At 39.9% G+C, this 20,097-nt stretch overlaps 1 protein-coding gene across 11 annotated transcripts in view; it reads right to left on the bottom strand.

Moving 5' to 3' along the window:
* LDB2 (LIM domain binding 2) overlaps window positions 1-20,097 on the bottom strand; it is a 383,869-nt gene that overhangs the window by 72,307 nt on the left and 291,465 nt on the right. For all 11 annotated transcript variants that reach the window (XM_060655373.3, XM_060655372.3, XM_060655371.3 and 8 more), the window contains exons 3-5: window positions 12,523-12,695; window positions 5,309-5,431; window positions 2,443-2,526 (exon numbers count right to left, since the gene is read on the bottom strand). In XM_060655373.3, coding sequence (XP_060511356.1) covers window positions 2,443-2,526; window positions 5,309-5,431; window positions 12,523-12,695 — 380 coding nt within the window. The remainder of the gene's footprint in view (window positions 1-2,442; window positions 2,527-5,308; window positions 5,432-12,522; window positions 12,696-20,097) is intronic.

Genomic DNA, 20,097 nt, shown 5'->3' on the forward strand with positions numbered 1-20,097 from the left:
GAGTTCACTCACTTGCACTCTCTGTGCCTGGCTCTCTTACATGGATGGTGCTTGTGCACATGGGCCATTGTGAAGGCTAGTGAGTCAGGACATGCATGGATGGCGAGAGCATGCTGTAAGTGCTACATTTAAGTGGTAACCTTGGAAACACTGTTCTGTATTGCCCAAACCCCCACATGTTTTCTTGTATCACTGCTGGGAGAGGGGTTGGTACCAGTCTCCCTCAATTTGCAAATATGATTTTCTCAGTCTCTGTGGGTTAAAATCAGAGAACCACAGAACGTGGGATCCAGGTGGGTCTGGTTGACCCCAAAGTGAAGGTCACCATTTTACTGATGATAACAACAGGAGGAGCTAGGGAAAGGGGAGGAAGAGAATTTAGCATTTATTGATTTGCATTAAATGCGGCTAAAAGACTTAATAAAGAATCTGTCCAGATTTCACCAGAGAGTCAGTGACCAAGTCTAGAATAGAATCTAAAATCCCAGACTCCTCTGTGGAGTCTGTTGAGGACACAGAGTATGGAACTTCTTTCTCTGCCTGAGAAGAGGCATCTTCAGATAGTTTAAACTAAATCTCTCATGGTCTCTAGCATGATGAAATGCCTAGCAGTGGAAAACAGCCTTCTGAATTCCTATGGCTAGAACATGCTAGAGACCCCCATTTCCCCAGTCCTTGCTACTCACTTCTATTGCTCCGGTGGTCCCATGGGGGCAATTCTAAATACAGAGCCTAGAGATTTGGAAAAACCTAGTTCCAGCTACCCTGGCTGGGGCCACTTGCCTGTCCACCCATCCTCCTGGGCAGACCCTGGATTCCTTCTGAGCAGGGACCACAGGACTATTTACTGAAGAACAACCCAGTTCAGGGCTGCCAAAATGGTGGTGGTGTTGGAGCAAAGTAGGGTGGTGGGCAGCAAAGCTGATCCAGCTCTTTCCTTATCTGGATTTGGCTTTGGGGCATCTAGGCTGGATGGAAAAGGGCTCTTCTCCCTCTACTCAGATGGGGGACACAACCATACTCATGGTTGATCCTTCCGGAGGCTTCTGGCCTGGCAGCCTGAGCAGCCAGTTGCTCCAAGACCTGGCTCCCAAGTTACTCTCCCTCCTGACTCTCTTGGCTTCTCACTCCATGTCCCAGCATCATTAAACTGCTTGGAATTCCATCCCCTAACCCATCATGCTCCTTCTTTTCCCTCTGATGGGAGTGTCTTTCCTCCCCTTCCTCTTGTTTGCCTTTGTTCATTCTTTCATACTCAAGTCAGGCACCATCTCCTCCATAAAGCTTCTCTGATGTAGTCTTCTGGGAGGTCTCCCTTCTGCACTCCCATTTTTCCACTTGGAGCTTTCGGTCATGGCATTTACCATTTTGTATATAATGTTCTCTCTATGAATCTAGCCCTCATAGGAGTGGGTTTCTTCACGGCAGGTGCCACGACTTTCGTCTCTGAATCTTCACTGTCTAGCCCAGGGCGTGGCCCATGGCACTGAGTGCATGACTTGGAAGCATTTATTCAAATCATTGTTAATTCACAGAAGAGAAGGTCCAGCCAAAACATTTCAACATTTCCACATATGCAAAATGATTGTGCAGAGAGGGTTGTGAATTCAAAACAAAATTCTCAAACCTACACAGCACTCAGGAAGAAAGAAACAACAGCATGAACTCCATGATGGGGTGGGGGCCTGAAGAAGTGGCTGCAAGTGACAATGATGGAGCTCAGAAACAAAGGAATGTGGAATGTGGCCGCTGCCTTCTCGTGGAGTTTGGAGGACAATGCTTGCCTTACGATGGAAATCATATTCTCTACCTGCAACACGGCGACCGCAATTCTACATTACTCACCACGGTGACATATGTTACCCTTTTAGACCAAATACGGAAGCTAGAATTATTATGTAGGCAGAGAATCTTGCCTAACCCTTAATTTTTAAAAATAAAAACTGACTTCATATCCAACCCAAAAAATCTGTTACGTGTTACCCAGAGAGTTCTTAAGAAGACTTAGAAATAAATGTCTGTGTTACACCGTTGGGCTGCCCTCTTTCTGGAGGCACACAGAGTCTCCTCAGAGACACTCCTTGGGTGGAGATGCAGAGGCAGTGAACTCAACAATAGTACATTCGAAACCCTAGACAACCACAAGGGGCATAGCACCCAAACATTTGATGAGCAGACATTGCTAGCCTTTGAATAATGAATTCCAAGAGTCATACAGAGAGAGGGAGTTCAATCCTGATGATGTCTAAGTTTGCTGTTTTGTTAATTAAACCCCATCCCCCATTGGACACACACACACACACACACACACACACTGTGGCGTAAGACAACATACATATTATGCTATATTGCCTCATTTTAACTCCTTGGTTCAAGATACATATAAATCTCTAAAGCACTTTTCAAATTCATCAGGAAATGTAATCATCCCATTGTTCTTACCCTGAGGTAGTTGAGGGTGAAATTTGTTAGTCCCATCCTGGTGATGTTTTTGGATAGCTGATCCAGGACCTGAGGATCTTGTGCCTAAAACAGGAAAAGAAAATCGTATTTTTTATCTCTGCATCATGGTGCCAGGAAAGTCTCGGATTCTACTACAGTTGCTAAGAAATGAAATCTTGACCGTGTTGGTTTTTCTCAGAGGGGAGGTTGCTGGAGATAATTTAATTTACATTTTGAAGACACTTGAATATAATGGCTCAAGAACATTTTTGGATCAATGGTGCAAGATCTATGGCCAGGTAGAACCAAAATGAGTCAGACAAGCTTTCAGTCCTTGGGAGAAATAGCTTTACTTCCTTCCACCAGTGAGACACCACGTGTCTTCAGGAGGAGGGTCATTAAGCCAGGACACTTTCAAGTCTTTGGCACTCGCCAGAAAAGGCAGGGCCCCTGGATTTGGTAGAGCCATGCTTTAGGACTGGCCTTTGTTTTGTGTTGTGGTAGTGTTGTTTTTAACAGCTTGGAGTCCAAGACTATATTTGAAAACTTTGCCATTTCTACCAAATGGCAACATATATATATATATAACCATATATACCATACATATATATATATATATACGTATACACACACACACACACACACACACACACACACACACACACATATATATATATATATATATATATATATATTTAAGAATTCTAACTTTCCTCCCCATTAAGCTGAGGCTAGCAATAGATGTTCTCAACGATTTTCACCCCGCACATCCTCCAGGACTGTAAGGGGAAACATCACATTTTCCAAAATATCCGCCACGTGTAGAAGAGCACTGTGGCATTCCATAGGCTACCCCAGTGTTCTGTTGGGCTAGAAAAAAAAGAAAGTTCTTTTGGATTGCCTTGTAAAGTGAGTCTCTTGGTTGATGCTCTTTCTTTCGGTTTGTCTTTTCTTCTTTCTTAACTGGTAGAAACAAATTGGAATGAAATAGACTCAAGTAAGCACCCTTTTGTCTTCCTGCCTGCAGTCATGAGACAATCTAGGTTGTTCTAACACTTTAATTTATTCTTTCCTGTACTTAGTTCTCCTCATAGTCACACAACCACTTGGCGTTGTGTATATCAGTAAAAAAAACAGATGTCAGCAAGAAGAGAGCTGGTCACTTCTCATGTCAATTTCTGGAAAGGGCGTCCTCTGTGAATATGGAGCCAGTATTTATGGAACCCCTTTCACGAGCCAAGAAAAGCTGGTTCTCTAGATATTCTCTAGTCATGACTGACATCAAGGAGCTTCCTTTGCACAAGGAGGACAGGATAATAATAAATGAATGGAACTATGTTGCTGCTGCTGTTAAAAGCCAGTCACCACTACTTGAAGAGGACCTACTGTGTGCCAGGCACTGTTTTATGGCCTTTACGTGCATTAACTCTTAATCCTCATACCAATCAATCCTCTGAGGCAGACTCTATTACTGTATCCATTTTACAGATGAAGATCTAGAAGCACAGAGATGCCATGCCACTTGCCCAAGGCCACACAGGAACAGGGATACACCTATGTGGTCTCATTTTAGGGCCCAGGCTCCCGACCACTAACCTCTGCTGTCTTTCTGTCTATTTTGAAAACAGTAAGAGTGACAACTCCAAGCTGCTTCAAGGGGAGCGAAGGATGTGAACTGGGCTTTGAAAGTTGAGAAGAACTTGGGGGTACGGATAGGAGGGAAGATTGGAGCAGGGGAGTAGGGCGCCACAGCAGAAAGTGCAAGGTCAGTGAAAAAGGTAGAGATTGGGTTAACCAGTCGGGAGGAGAGGGTCGAGGACAAAAGCCTGGGGACACAGACTGGAATTGGATGGTTGGGAGACAGCTTATCAGCCTGGGTTCTGGAGTCGGTACCAGCTGAGTTGAAATCTTGATTTCCCACTTTCGGGCTGAGAAGCATGGAGTAACTTATCAAGCCTGAGCCTCAGTTTCCTCACTTCTAAAGCAGGGAGAGTGATAAGGCACCTCTCTGGGTCACTGGGAGGATTAAATATAATGTGTACAATACTTAGCACAAGGCCTGGCATAGCAAACAGCCAGTAAATACTAGCTACTGTTATTGTATTCTCTTTTGATTGTACAGGGTCTTAAAAATCAGGCTCATTAAGTCTGATTTTGCTCCAAAGCTTTTTCACAGAAACTGCTGCATCATGCATTATGGAAGAGGGGTTTATTTAGTCAATGCCTTTGACGCCTTCTTCAGGGACTGCACTCAGCTAGCTCTTAGCAAGTCTTACCCCTCACACACATCCCCAGCTTGGCATTGAATCTGGCCTTGCACCTAGTTGGTGCTCAATAAATTTGTCGTGGTTCATGGTCGAATGAAACCGAGAGAATCCCAAATCGTCTGCTTCACTCCAACACCATGGTTAGGAGGGACGTTGACACAGATCTGAGGTACATGAGCCCCACGTCTTGTCAGCTGGTTCTAATCAAGACTGGAAACTGTTTTTCTTACTTCTTGTTTTATTTCTTTCCCCAGTTATACATAACAGGTTTAATAGCCCAGGCAGAGCAATACTTGATAATGACTCCATGGAATTTAAGAAAAGTACAAACTGTTTATTGCGGTAACCTCAGTTTGGAGTTTAAAATAGTAAAGTATCAAAAAAAAAAAAAAATCTCACAACGCACCAAGCTCACAAACAAAGGAGAGGGAAAAGGGCCTGTGGAATAAAATGGTTGAGGGAAAAGCTCAAAATTGAGAGTTCGCTGCCCAGCTTGTGAAGATTGTTGGCATTCTTTACAGAGAGAGAACCGTACTTTTTCTCGTTGAAGAAAGAGGGAGTAAAAGAAAAGACAGTAAAATAGTGATGAAATTACTTACGTGCATGGCTAGAATGCTCCTTGGGACTAACTCTCTGTATTGTCTAATGGTAAAGTGCCATGTTTTTATTCTCATGAGATCATCAAAGGTGAACTCCAAGATCAGTCTGCCTTCTGTACATACCTAGAAGCGACAAACATCACACTCATTGGCTGTGCACCTTGTGAATGCCACATTTTTGTAACTCACACGTCAGCTACTCAGCGGGGTCTCCCTGACTGTCCTTGGGCAGCACCGTATCTCAGTAAGGATGTGACACAAGTGCTTTATCCACAGCACAGTGAGGCAAGTGTGAGCCCTAGAATCCGTGGGTCCCGAAGACGGCACAGTTGCTCACTAGCCATGATTTACTAGTAACTTTACTGGTTGCCACGAAACTCTACGACCCTCTGTTTCTTCATTTGCACATAGGGGACCAAAACCCACATTATTGTAATATTATGTCAAAAGTGTGTACCTGCAAAAATAATACCCTCCCCACCTCCTTTTACTTCTGTTGTCATCATCTTTCTACCATCAGAGCTTGAAATCTTGTTCTAATCGTGGTTGCCCTACTCTGGGAGGAAGTATCTGCTAAAATTATTTATGCTTACGTGTGACTTACTCCAAGGTTACCCAATCAGAGGAAGTTTTCATTTTTAGAGACAAATTCCAGGCATGTTTAGAGTGTATTCCTTCAATCACATGCTATGAATAGTGACAAATTTTGCTTGCATAGAGGCATGTTCTCTTTCGAGGAAAAATATATATTATTAATGAAACAGAATTTGTGAGGCTCTCTTGGGGCCTCTGGCTGGCTCAGTTGGTGGAGTGCGTGACTCTTGATCTTGGGGTCATCGGTTTGAACCCCATGCTGGGTGTAGAGATTACTTAAAAATAAAATCTTAAAAAAAAAAAAAAGAATTTGTGAGGCTCTCTTCCGTGACGAAGTGATCTTTGACACGGTAGTAATTTTTTTCTTCTTTTGATATTCAGATCAGTTTTAGCATGTAGTTCCTATTTTATTTACCTATTTTGTTTCACCGTTAATGACTGTGAAATAGAAAATACTAGGTAGTCAGACACCACTGATCCCACTGATCCAACTTCAGCTAAAAAATAGTGGCAGTGTATGTGTCCAGTTTACATAATTACAACTGCTTATTCAGTTGGTCTTTGCTTTAGAGCAGGTGGAGGCTTTGATATCAAAGTCCTAGATTCACATCCCAACGCTACTTTGTACTCGTTTTGGAACTCTGAGGCAACTGAATACATCCCCCGCGTTCCGGTTGCCTCCTCTGTGAAATGACAATAATACTAACCTTACTCCCGGTTGCTGGGGAAATGTATGATGATATTGTGTTTGTCGATTGCCCAGTATTATACTTGGCACACAGGAGGATGATAGCAAATGATAGCTCTAAAGATAAAAGAAACACAACCAAAGACCCCTGGACTGGTGGTTGTCATAAAGTGCTCTCTGAGACCTAGGGATCCACGGAGGCATCTCAGGGGCTCTGCTGGGAAGAGTTCGGCCTCCTTCTAGACCATGTGATCTCCACCCATTTTTTCAATTCAACCAGAACAGCTTCAGTTCTACTGTTTCAATACATTGGAATTCTGCTCAAGCTTTTTTGGAGAAAGCTTTCCTATGCTAAGAACAAACATATAAAACTTCGGAAGCCACTGCACTACACAATTTTTAAAACTCATAAATAACAATTCATTCAACAAGGGGCGTGTTCATTCTGAAAACTATACTCCCTGAAGGTAATTAGCAATTTACCTAACTTTTTATGAGATGTTAACAATCATTTCTCCCTTTGGGAATCTAATACGAAAGGCCGCCATTCATTGAGTTCCAACTATGTCCTAGGCACTGGGTTAAGTGCTTTCTATTTACTCTAATTTAAGATGTTTTTTTTAAACGAACTAACAACCACTACAAAGAGAATTAGTAACATGTGTTGATAGAGCACTACTTAAGAAAGATGCTATTGCCATGTGCCATTTTCATTTTTTCAAAAGTCTCAGGACTGTGGGATGATTACTGATGACATGAGTGAAGACCTCTAACTGAGCTGCTACTAGCAGAATCTGCGGGTAATTTCTGGCATTTAAGGCACTTTGCCCCAAAACTGCTCGAAAGAATGGTCTTCAGGGCTTCCTTCTGACATCTTAGCCATGATAGTTGTACACTCTGAAAGAGGGGAAGACTTTCATGTCCCCAAACCACTCCTCTAGAACACCCTTAGCACTGGAATTAATTCACCAAGGGTTGCATGGAGATTAAGTTACACAATTCCCCCTGGGGTGTTAGTAGGACAGAAGCCACCTGCATTGAAAGCTTTCACAAAAGGGAGGTGACCTCAGCCAGCCCGTGACAGTTGAAATATCCTGACAGTAGAGGACAGGGATATTTGGATGCTACACCTTTTTAAAGAAAGGGTATTGTTAGGTGTTTAAACAAATATTAGCCCAGTTAAATGTCATGCTTTTTTTAATTATTATTATCTAATCTATTTGTTTTGTGTTTATTAACCACAAACTCAGGGCAGACGTACGTTCTGGCTTACTTCTACTGGAACAGAATTTCATAATGAGAAGGTATGGATGTAGTCCTTCTGATGAATTACTCAATTGTAGTGTCTGTAAGGTCAAGTAAAATTGTGTTCTCTGTTTACTGTGACATAGCAAACCAGTTGAGGACCCTTATTGCTATCAAAGCATCCTGGGTCTACAAAAGGGGAAACGATAATAAGCCTTGGGCTCCTCCTTTGTCAGCCAAAGCCAAGAAATCAGCTTTCTCCCAAGCAGGTCACGTGCAAGAGAGGAATCCTTGAAAGTGAATCCACATTGACTGTTTTGGGTGTTTTCCTGAAGGAAAATTCAGTGACTTCCTTGAATGGAAGAATGGAGAAGAATTTGGTCACTGTTGGTCTCCCCCAAGTAGTGATACCATGGCCTACTCCCAAGCCCTATTCTGCCTCACTGCCTCCTGCCCCCATCATGGCAGTTGAAGGCTTTGTGATTTATTTCATATGCAACAATCAGCAAATGGAATAAAGGCACCTAAGGGGGGGTATATATATATACATATATATATATATATATATATATATGTATATATATATACATACATTCCTTGTTTGGAAATGGTAAAAAACAGACATAGCTTTTAAAGGGGAATTAATATTTTCTCTTTCCAGAAAAATTCTGTGCATTGCTCTTAATCAATACAATTAACGTAGCTTTTATCTAAAGTTGGCCTTTTTTTTTTTAAAGCTGCCTTTCACTTGGAATCCAAAATCAAAAGGGTCCCCAATTAAGAAAACATTTTCTGTTGTGCTGAATTCATGTTACCGTACTGTGAGCTCTGACATTTTGTTTCTGTGGTAACCAAAATCAGCTGATTAGTTGGCATGGCAACAGAAAAGATGTAATCCCAGCAGACACGCTCTAATCAATGCCCCCAGCACAGATGGTCTCCGGAGGATCAACAAGAAAGAGGCTGGCAGGCATTCAGCGGATCACGTGCTAGCTTGAGACTAGGCCAGGAACAAGAGAACTAAAAAAGAACATTTCTCAAACTAACCGGTAGCTTTTTAACCCTTTTCTTTCTTTGGCTAATTGCGAAGCGATGTTGACCATGCCATTGCACAATACAGTGATTTTCATAGAGCTGTTACGAAAAGAAAATGTGCTTTTCAGGTAGAAGTGTTTACTTAATTTGCTCAGTCTTTATGCATGAAATACTGCTTTCAAATTAACAAGCGCACAAAGCTCATTGTATTTTATGTAGAGATACTCTATCTGTAAATGCATATTGAAATGCATATATATACATATATTAGGGCAATATGATCGTTGATATTATAATAATTTGATTGGAGTTGGGCTAGGAGTAGAAACGTATAAATCCTGGAGGATGATGTTGTAGACAGGCTAAGATAAGAATGATGTCAAAGACATGAATGAGTGTTCATCTAGGAAAAGTGGCTGGGGCATTTCCATGGTACTTTTCTATAGTAATAAATAATTGCATAATAAATAATTGAGACCAGAGAAAGCATAAAGCTGTATTTACAGAGTGATAAGGGTGTTCAGTCCTGGCTGTGATTATTATTTCAGTTTGTAAAATCTAAAAGTAACCAGATGTGTACCCCAAAGAGGGCTCCTCTCGGCATCTGCCGGCATCCACACCCTCAAATATAATTCAAGGGTCTTTGATTCTGAAAACCTTGGTGATTGCCCTTCAGATTATTGAGCCTTGTTTTCAATTTGATTCAAAATTGAATACAGAAAAGAAAGGCTTCCTAATGTGTGTCTTAAAACTCTAATTACATATTTATCCATAATCTATAATGTTCCTAGGATCAGGAAATTGCAAAATGCACACTATACTCCTGGGTAATATTAAATATTACTGTTGATTAGGACTGCAGCTGATTTTTGATTCACCAGTTGACCAAATTTTCATAAAAGCAACTCGGAACCACTGGGTCAAATGCTATTGGGGGAATTAGAGTATATTGATAGTCTAAATTAGAACGTTGTGATACTGCCTGTACTGAATGTGCTAAATAATTCCATGTACAGCAGCCTCCCCTTTAAAAATAGAGCATCGGCTTCCAGGCTATATTTTTCTTTGTGGTACTGAAAGGTCATTAGCTCACTGTTTCATACTAAATAGTCATATTTTATTACATGAAGATGGCTTATTTTTAATTAACATAAGAACAAAAGAAAAACTGGAAGGATTCCTTGGGTAGTATAATGATCACCAAGGAGCAAAAAAAAAAAAAAAAAAAAAAAAAAAGGAATGCTTTAGAATTTTCTAAAAATAAATGTGCATAATTAGCATCTGGACTAAGTCCACATAGCTAAGCTACATTTCCCAGAAAGTGGTATTTTTCATCATGGTATGGAAACATTCATTACAAGAGTTGGGAACGTATTGCCATGGAGGAGAGGGAGTGGTGATCTAAATAACTGAAGCTTGGGGCCGAAAGAACTGAGTTCAAGAGGATGCTCCCACCATCTTCCTGGTGACCACCTCGGATGCCTGAACAAACCACTCGGCCAGCTGAGAGGGGTGCATCCGCAGATGAGGAAGAGTCAAGAATCAACAGAAGAAAACTTTAGCTTCTTGATTTGAATGAAAAAAAAAAGAGCACTTTATTATTGATTCATCAAAAGAATGGGATTTTTTTCAAATTTAAAACCAGTCCTGAGTGTATGGCACTTTAACCTCAGAGCAACTGACTCTGCTCATTTATGAGATAGCTTTGGCCTGAAAAGAAAGACATTGGAAAAATATGAATGATAGGGCTGCCTTTTATTATATATTTTACATGCATATAAAATGTTATATGTTTTATTTTAAAGTTATTTATTATAATAAAATTATTATAAAATATTATATTATTTTACTTCCATAAACTATTTTATGTGTTATGAAAGGGCTACCACAAAATGCATTTTTACTTTCCATGGCTGTAGGCTTTGGAAGTAGCTTCTTCATTATAGCTGTTTTATTTAATTCTCATGGATTTCTTTTTTCCCTTAAAGCATAAGAAATTGGTGTGTTTTTCTTGATTACCTAAATATAATGCTAAGTCTAGACAAAACCAAAACAAACAAACAAATAAAACCATAATGAGCTAGCAGAGAAAGCTTTTCTCTGTGGGGCTTTGACTTTGTAACATTCGAAATAGGTTGTATTACCCATCTAACATACAAGATTATGGAAATATTTTACATCTCCAAAATGAAGTGAGGCATGGGCAGATTAAACCATCACCCAGGTGATCATTCCTTTCCACATATCAAAACTCTCTTCCCAGAATACAGCGGGAATGTACTTTGTCCCTGATCAGCAACCTTCCTTTCTGCTCAACCGTTAAAAAGGAAGAAAGAGAAAAACCCAACTCTTATCCTGCATTTAAAAATGTCTATTGACAAAATCAAGATACCATAAGATCGATGACATTTGATGATTTGCTTGGCATTTTAGAACTATTTTCTTTGCCCGTGTGTGTGTGTGTGTGTGTGTGTGTGTGTGTTTTAACATCATGTGAGCACCAGAAAGATTAAACTGTACCAACAAGATAAATGGATACTTTACATGATAAACATTTTATTTCTATTCTTTCAGCAAAATTGAGCACAGGTAACAAACACATCTTCAGTTTGGTAATTTGGGCTTTTTGCAATTAACCCTGATAATTCAACTTCTGAACTATAAAGAGAGGATCATCGTGTGTGTTTTCAACTAAAAGAGATAGGTGCTATCATTAATATTACAAATTAGTTCAAATTGAGTCTTTGTGAAAATGCAATGGGCTAGTGTGCATTAAAACAAATTTCGGTTTGTCAGAATCTCTAGCTAAATATTTGTTCTGAGGAATGTTTCTACTTGGGAGAAGACATAAAGGGATTGTCTGTAGTGTTCCAGAAAGGTCTTTGCCCAGGGGTACGTTCCATCTGTCAACTGTCTGTGGACAGGAAGGGGTCATAGGTGTAGAACGTATAGAAGCCAGGTTGATTCTCTATCTCTTCTCTTTCATTTTACATCCTTCAAGGTCCTTGAATTCTGCCTCATAGAATGTGTCACTTGCTCCTCCCTCCACAACCCTTCCCCTGTGTTCCTATTCTCTCACAACCAGCCTTTGGCTCTACTGTGCTCACTTGCTCACTGACCAACCAGAACTTCCTAGAATTTGGGGAAACAACCTTTAAACTCTGAATTCCCTAGTTTCATTTATGTTTTTATGTTCCCTAGAGATTACAACTAGTTCAGTTGTAGTCAGTTGACTTTTTCCCTGTTTGTTAACATTTGAATTTAGCTTTAAAAAGTGTGTCATTTCAGAAACAAAACACAAATACTGACCACACAGCAATGGGGAAATGTTATTTTAGCTGTAGAAAATTCTTTGTATTACAGTCAAAATTCTAATTTAGCAACTTGGGTTCGACAGACAGCCAATGCTCTCTCCCTCTTAGTTCCGAGGCTCTGTCATATTTGACTTTCAGGTGCTCTCTACCACCTGCACATGTCTTAGAAGAGTGTTCACCAAGAGTCTAGCCATGCCACAAACAAAAGAGATGATCTCATAGTGCTGAAAGCGTCTGAGATGTGAGAAATCAGCTCAAAGTTCCAGAAGAAAACCACAATCATTATCCTTCAATACACCCACAGAGAAACAAGCCATGTTGCTGAGGGTGTCCTGTACCTTGGTAAACATGGGCTTCCCATGCTGGGTGACCATAGCACACTGGTCGCAGTCCACTGTGATGGATGAGTTGTGGTATGACTCTTTCGAGTGTTTGAGGATGTAATACAGGTCAGTCACCCCTCCTTCAAACACAGTGCTAAAGTAACGAGGGATAAGGGTCCTGCCGATAGCTGGGAGAGAAACACAGAGAAATAAACCATTAACACAAATATCCAAAGGTCCCACGCACCCCACATCGTTGCCAGACCTCCAACAGCTACGAATCATTTCAGGAAACCAATCATACCAGGAGACAAATGTCTTTCGTTTATAAACAGCCATGACCCTTCTGGGTTACAGTTAGTAAAACAACATCTCCAACTATTCAGGGAATATTTGTACGTTCATCTCTTCAGATTTTGTGTCCACTGAAAGTTGATCATGTAAGGGTTGATACTTTAAAAATAAGGGGAACAGAATCATTGACTCCTTTGGATCTCATAAGTATCCTCTAAGTGGACATATTTTCTTTTTTTTTAAGTTTATTTTATTATTTATTTTTGAGAGAGGGAGAGAGACAGAAAGAGAATCCCAAGAAGGATCTGTGCTGCTAGCACGGAGCCCAATGCGGGGCCCGAACCCACAAACTGTGAGATCATAACCTGAGCTGAAATCAGGAGTTGGAGTCTTCACTGACTGAGCCACCCAGGTACCCCAAGTGAAAAAAAACAACAAAAAAAAAACCCACATTCAACTGACTTGGAATTTTCAATGAGCTGTTTATAGAGCAGTCATCTAATCATATTTGATTCATAATAATGTAAATTTTAATAATGTAATGCTTTTTAGTGTGCAAAGTATTTTGGGGTGTTATTTCATTGGATCTTAAGAACAACCTCAAGACAGTAAGGAACTGGAACTCAAAAGGATTATTATGCAAAAAACCAAAAAGGTTATTAGGACTGTATCAGAGTCACATGACTTATAAGTAGATAATTGGGGTCTCTAACTCCAAATCTGCAAACATTTGCTCTTTCCAATACCTTGTCTCCAAATGCTTTAATGAATGGAAATCTTTAAAATGCGATCAGGGTCAGAATATACGAAGAGGTCCATACCTATGTAAATACTGATTATTCTATCTGCTTCTGGAGCTGGATAAGATTTCTTTCTAGAACAAAAGACCAATTTTAAGAGAACCTGATACCTTCTACTTGGTCTAAATTGGTCTCTTTGATTGTATGTGTCCTGCCTGTCCTGCCCCATTTTAGTTTGAACGATTGGTAAGTAGCTGGGACTCTCTGATATATGAAGCCTAGAAACACCTAACAAGCCCTTGCTTTAGCAGAGATTTTAAATCCTCTTATGCTGAAAATCCCAACTCATAATATCAGGAATTTTGCCTATGTGCAGATTTTAAGGCAAAGTACTAAAGCACTCTCAAGCGATCCAAGGTTTTTAATAAATCTCTTACATTCACTGTGTAATGCCTTCTGAAAGACAAAAATAATATTTAAGGTAAATAAATTACCAAAGAGAGCTTCAGTATGAAAGATCATGCAATCTTCACTTGAATGTTTTAAAATGTTTAATTTCATTTTCAAAGAATCAATATGAATCCATTCCATATGTATCTATATCTCTTTTGTACATGGATTTGGAAAGAAAAAAAAAACTGTAAAAAGAATATCCTGCCAAACTGTGCTCTGAAGTAATCTCTAAAGAATCCTGCTGTGGATGACTAGTCTCTGAATAATTTATATAGTTGTTATTGCTTCATATTTATTGCAGTAAAATCAATCAACAAGTGTGTGCTAAATATTCCAGGATTTTTGGCAATTCCGTTCTAAATAATCCTTACACATACATTTTCCAAATACTGCTTAATCCCTAACAGCGCATGTTCATTTGCTAAATATAAAATTCAAACAAGAGTGATTTCAGTCCATCATGTCTTTAAACATATGCACAGCTGATACCATAAAGAAAACTCCGTTAATGCAAAAAGCCTTATTGTACTTTGCTAAACAGATAAAATTAAGTTAATGCATTTCAAATATTCCGACCTAAAACGAATTTCCATAAAACAGCTCTAGTAATTTGACATTTTGGGATCGGTACTGTGGAGAATAAATACAAACCATAAAAATGTAGATGCAGAGTGAAAATATTTCACGACAATATCAAAGGAATTGTCACACTAAAAAGGTTACTCCAAATAAACACCACTGGAGTAGCCACATTATAGTTTATTCATTATGGATCCTGCACCATTTAATTCCTTTGCAGTGATCTCTGTGATGTATTATCATCATTTTCATTCACAGAAAAAAAAATTGAGCAGGGAAAAAGTTTGTGACTACTTAACTTTAAACCTAAATTTTAATTACCTCTCCAATTCCAGAATACGTACGAACTATATAGTAAATATACTTAGAGGGAAAGGAGCTTTGCTTTATTTAACATTTTCTGGCACTCTCGGAACTGACTGTTAAGGACACCCGAGGTTTGTGTCCGGTCTCCTTTCTTTGTGGGACGGCCCCTACAATATCCCCCATGGTCTTGTTTGGACCATCGCTCACACAGCTCTATCATCCACTGCGGTAGACTTCTACAGGTGGCCCCGATGAACCACGACAACGACGTTTACATCTTTGTGGATGCAGTCTCCTCTCCTTACCTCTGGCCTGGATTCTGTGATCCACTTTAGTCAGCAGACTGTGGCACAAATAACCTTGCTTCAGTTTGGGGCGAAATCTCACCAAGGCTTAGAAGCTTCCACTTCGTGTGTGGGTGGGAAGTCAGTGGCTATGTACAAAGTTTACTCTAAGACAGCCATACTTTGAGAAGCCCAACCATTTGGAACAGTCACAGGAAGAACCGAGTCTTCCAGCCGACACCCCCAGCTGAGCTCCCAGCAAACAGCCAGCACCGACCTGCATGAGGGAGGCTATCCTGGGAGCGAATCCTAGAGCTCCAATTAGCTGCCTCGAGCCGGTGTCACATAGAGCGGACAGGAGCTGTCCTCCATATGCTTTGCCCAGATCGCAGAATCATGAGTAAATAAAATAAATGGTTGTCCTTTTAGCCAATAAATGTTTCACGTAACAGTGGATAATCTTAACACCCTTTCAACTAACTTCCTAGGCTACAATGACGAGCAAATCAGAATCCTTCTCTGAAAGATAGAGAGGGCAGTCTTGCTCCTAAAAATGTGAATTATAGAAATACAGAAGCTTGCATGGAGAGGAAAGCAGATTAGAGAGACAGAGAGTCTTTGTAGACTGACCCGGGACCTCATTATAGTTAGGACTGAAAGCCAGCCCCGTCCCTGGGAGGTCCCGCTTCTGTGAGATCTGCACCCTGCTTCTTCTGCTGATGTCAGTTTGTGTTTGTTTTTTGTCATTTATAAACAGAGGAATCCTCATAAATGCTGTCCTACTCTAGCATGGATAGGGTAACGAACACTAATGTGAAAATAGAAAGGAAGTGAATGAGAAAAATTCACTACGAGAGGGAGCGGAGTCTTTTTGTGCGACATCTTGTGTTAGTAGCTGATGAGGATACACAAGCTGTGTCAGAGACCGTATTCGTTTTTCTGTTGCTGCATAACAAATCACTGCACACTCAGTGGTGTAAACTCTCTCTATGGATTATCTCATCGTTCCTGATATTCTGACCTGGGTCTTGCTGGGCTAAAGTCAAGGTGTCAGTAGAGTTGTGTTTCTTCCTAGAGGCTCTAGGAAAGAATCCGTTCTTGCTTTTTCCCACATGTAGAGGCTACCTGCTTTCCTTGGCTACGTCCCCTTCCTACATCATCCAAGCCAGCAACAGTGGTTTGAGTCTTCCTTGTCTGCCTCCCCCTTCTGCTTTTGAGGACCCTTGTGATTGCATTGGACCCACCCAAATAATCCAGGATAATCTACCATCACAAAGCGACATAGTCTCAGGTACCAGGGATTAGAACCGGACATCTTTGGGTGCCATTGTTCCACAGAGGCTATCTTTGTTAAAGAGTTTTTGTTGTACAAGAGAGTACACTACAAAATATCACGCGCACACACACACACATACACACACACACACGACAAGCAATATATAGATAATGTGCAGTGAATGGGACAAATAACCAGAAAAAAAACCACTTGTGCTTAAGGAAATCACTCTATAACTCATTCATAGACTTCTTTTATAAACATTCACTGAGCCCATAGTAGGTGTAAGGTTCCTTGGTAGGCGCTGGACACACAAAAAGAGATTTTTGTCCTTGTCCTTCAAACTCAGTTGTAGCAAGAAAGTTAACAAATATGTAAGTATTTATAATACAATGTGATAATAGATTAAAAAAATGGACTTGTGATTTTGAACTCTTTGCCAATTTCTTCTGAATCCTGATTTCAATGTACAATTTTATTATATCTGAAGCGCTGAAAAGATGAAAATGTCCTTTTAATTTAGTAAATCGTGCAACCACACTGCACACCCTCATATAAATTGCTTGAAATCAGTGAACATTTCAGAGTCAAATTTGGTGGTCTCCTAACTCCTCAGGTACACCAGTTCTGAATCTGTTTAAGTTCTATACTGTCGTGTTCATATGCTTCACTTACACTTTACATTTATATTTTAATCCTTGGAATTAAAAACCATTTCAATAATGATACACCTAAATCTACATCGTGCTCCCATGAAAAGGATTGCATCTTTCAAATATTCTTGAATAGATAGTAAGACTATAGTAGATTCTAAAAGAAATTCCACTGTTCTTATACGTTTAGGTCAAAGTTCCAGAAGCTGGGAAGGGGAAGTGAACATGATAGCACAGGGAGATTTTCTGTGGGTGAAATACAGGGAGATGGAATACAGTATGTATTATTTATCTATGTACTTATGAGAGACAAGAAAATGACAGATTAAATTATTCAGGAGCCTGAAATGTGTATAATGTCTAAATAACACTCTACATTGTAGGTAAACATTTAGAAACACCTAAAAATACACCCCTAGGTAATTTAGATGCTGAGCTCTGAATTCCAGTTCCTTGGGAGGTTTTTGTTGTCATTCTGTTTTGTTCCCAACCGTTGACTCCCACTCTCCAGAAGTTCTTGCCATTGGAGTTGGGAGGCTGACGGTGTTGTGGAGCATTATCTAGCTCCCATCTTTTCTTGTAGGTGTTACTTATAGGACGATATCTACACCTGTAGATATTAGCGATTTTTTCCCCATTTAGAAACCAAATGGTACACACTGGGAACTCTTAATCACTGAGAAGCTATAAACTACCGTGCATCTGTTGTTTTGAGCATTCCGTCTCTGTTAATCATAAGGAAATACTTTTTAAAACTCAAGCATGTGTGTAAGTAGTTCACATGAAAGAAATTCTGAGTAGAAAATAATTGTATGGGAAAATGTTCGAACTGGCAATCAAAATACAAAATAAGGTAATAACGACAAAAACATAAACCTGGCGAGGTTGTGGTAAAACAGACATACCTAAACACTTCTGGGCGATTCAACGTAGCAATTACTCCTCATCTTGAGAATCTCTAGTTCTCTAATAGCTTATTAGGTGTAAATACTCTTGCCCAACTGCAGTTCTAACGTGCAGCTCTTACGTGCTCTGAAGTTCTCCAAGTCCTCTGAGAAAATACTGTCTAATGTTATGACTTTTTGCTTTGGGGTGATGATTTACTATTCTAAATGCCTATATTTTCTAACTTTCAAAGACAATTCACTTCAAAAAAAATGAAAAGGGTTGAGAACCCTAATTAAAATGTGGAATAAAAGGATATATTAGTATTGGTACCACTTAACACTTGGCAATTACTTAACTAATGATTTTTCTCCTGGCTGGAAAGAGAAAACCATATAACCACATATTTGTGTTTTCAATTAGGCAAAATTAATTATAATAAAATCATCAATTACTACGGTTTAAAAAAAACCCTTTTTTTGGTAGAATGATAAGGACACATTGGTTGTCTGAATCTGGGTAGTTTTATACAGTTGTTCTAAGGCTGTAGTACCTCAGAAATCCACATCAAAATTCTACTACTGAGATAAATAATAAACACAAAGATTCATTCAACTTAAACTTATCAGTATTCAGAAATAAGTGAATGCATTATTCTAACATGTAAATGGAGATGCTCTTCTTAGCGAAATAAACAATACTGGTGATTTCATCTATGGTAAATAACATAAATAGCCAAAACAAAGGACATAACATATGCTTGAAATTAAAGGGGGGTGATAGAGGTTCAAAGCAAATTCCTTCGTCTTGAGAGGAAAGCAGGTCAAACGAACTTTACTTTCATAAATTGGCATTTGGAATCTTTTATTAGCATATCTTTTAATTCCAACACCTTTTACTTCTTTTCTCAACCACACCAATTTGATTTCAATATCTTCTTTCTGATCACCTCTCTTACTATTCCAAAGATTCATTCATTTAATATATGCTTATGAAGCACCAATTACAGGCCAGATATTGTTCTCGGTGCTGGACATAAACAGCAGAAAAGTGGAGAGGTAGATGAACTTGGTGGAGAGGGAGGGCAAGCTGGTTTAGACCGGATGGCCTAGAAGGCGGCAGTGAGAAGGTGATAACGGAGCTGATTCCTGATTGCACAGGGCCATAAGATCTGGGAATGAAGAGGTCCAGGCCCCGGCACCGGCAAGGGCAAAAGCCCCAGGACAGGAATGAGTTTGGGTTCAATGAGCTTGGTGTACCACAGTATCGGAAAGAAGGCAGCTTGGCAGGTGCACAGTCGAGGAGAATGAGATGAGCTCAGAAAAAAAGAGGCGGGACCAGATTATGTGGGGCTATCTAGACCATGGCAAATGGCTTGCAATGTATTCTTAGTGCAAAGAGACCTCACTGGAAAATTTTAGCCAAGGATAAGATCTGGTGAACATACTCTATTCTTCTTACATGCGTTATTCATCTGCCAACAAAATCCCAAAACTCCGCAAAAAATATTTGATCCTCCCAGAAATCTAATAGGCATTTTTTCTTCCATTTTCTACTCACGAAACAGTTAATAACTTGACTAAGGCTTTACCCACACCACCTTGCATTAGTTGCTGGAGAGACAAGGATGACCACAGTAGATCCCATCTTGCTCTTGGGGACCTTCTGATCAAGCAATTCTTAAAGCTATTAATTCACTAATTAAGGACAAGTGAGATGTGTGTCATGGCTCTCTCTTGTTCTGCACTGTTTATCCCATACTTGACACACAATTAGGATCTATCACATATCTGCTGAATGAGTTGACGCGATCCACGAAGGGATTTATGGGTTTCAAGTTGTAGAAACTCACATGTAAGTCTGTCTCATTTCATCTCATTTAATTCAACAAACACTCTGGCATATTCAGGTAATACTGGTTTCTGATTCTGTTAGCTATATCACGGGGTATTTCTCTCAGATGTGTGCCTTTCATTGTGGGCAAAATTCTTTTACCCCTTTACCCAAGGTACTGACAATAACATAGTGCAGAATGGTCCACAGCCATGGCTGGACTTCCTACCATGAGCCAATATCCTTTGGGTATGAATTCAAAATCCTTTACTGACTCACAGAATAAG

The sequence above is a fragment of the Panthera onca genome, chromosome B1 (genome assembly GCF_046562875.1).
Source record: "Panthera onca isolate mPanOnc1 chromosome B1, mPanOnc1 haplotype 2, whole genome shotgun sequence".
Taxonomy (NCBI): Eukaryota; Metazoa; Chordata; class Mammalia; order Carnivora; family Felidae; genus Panthera; species Panthera onca.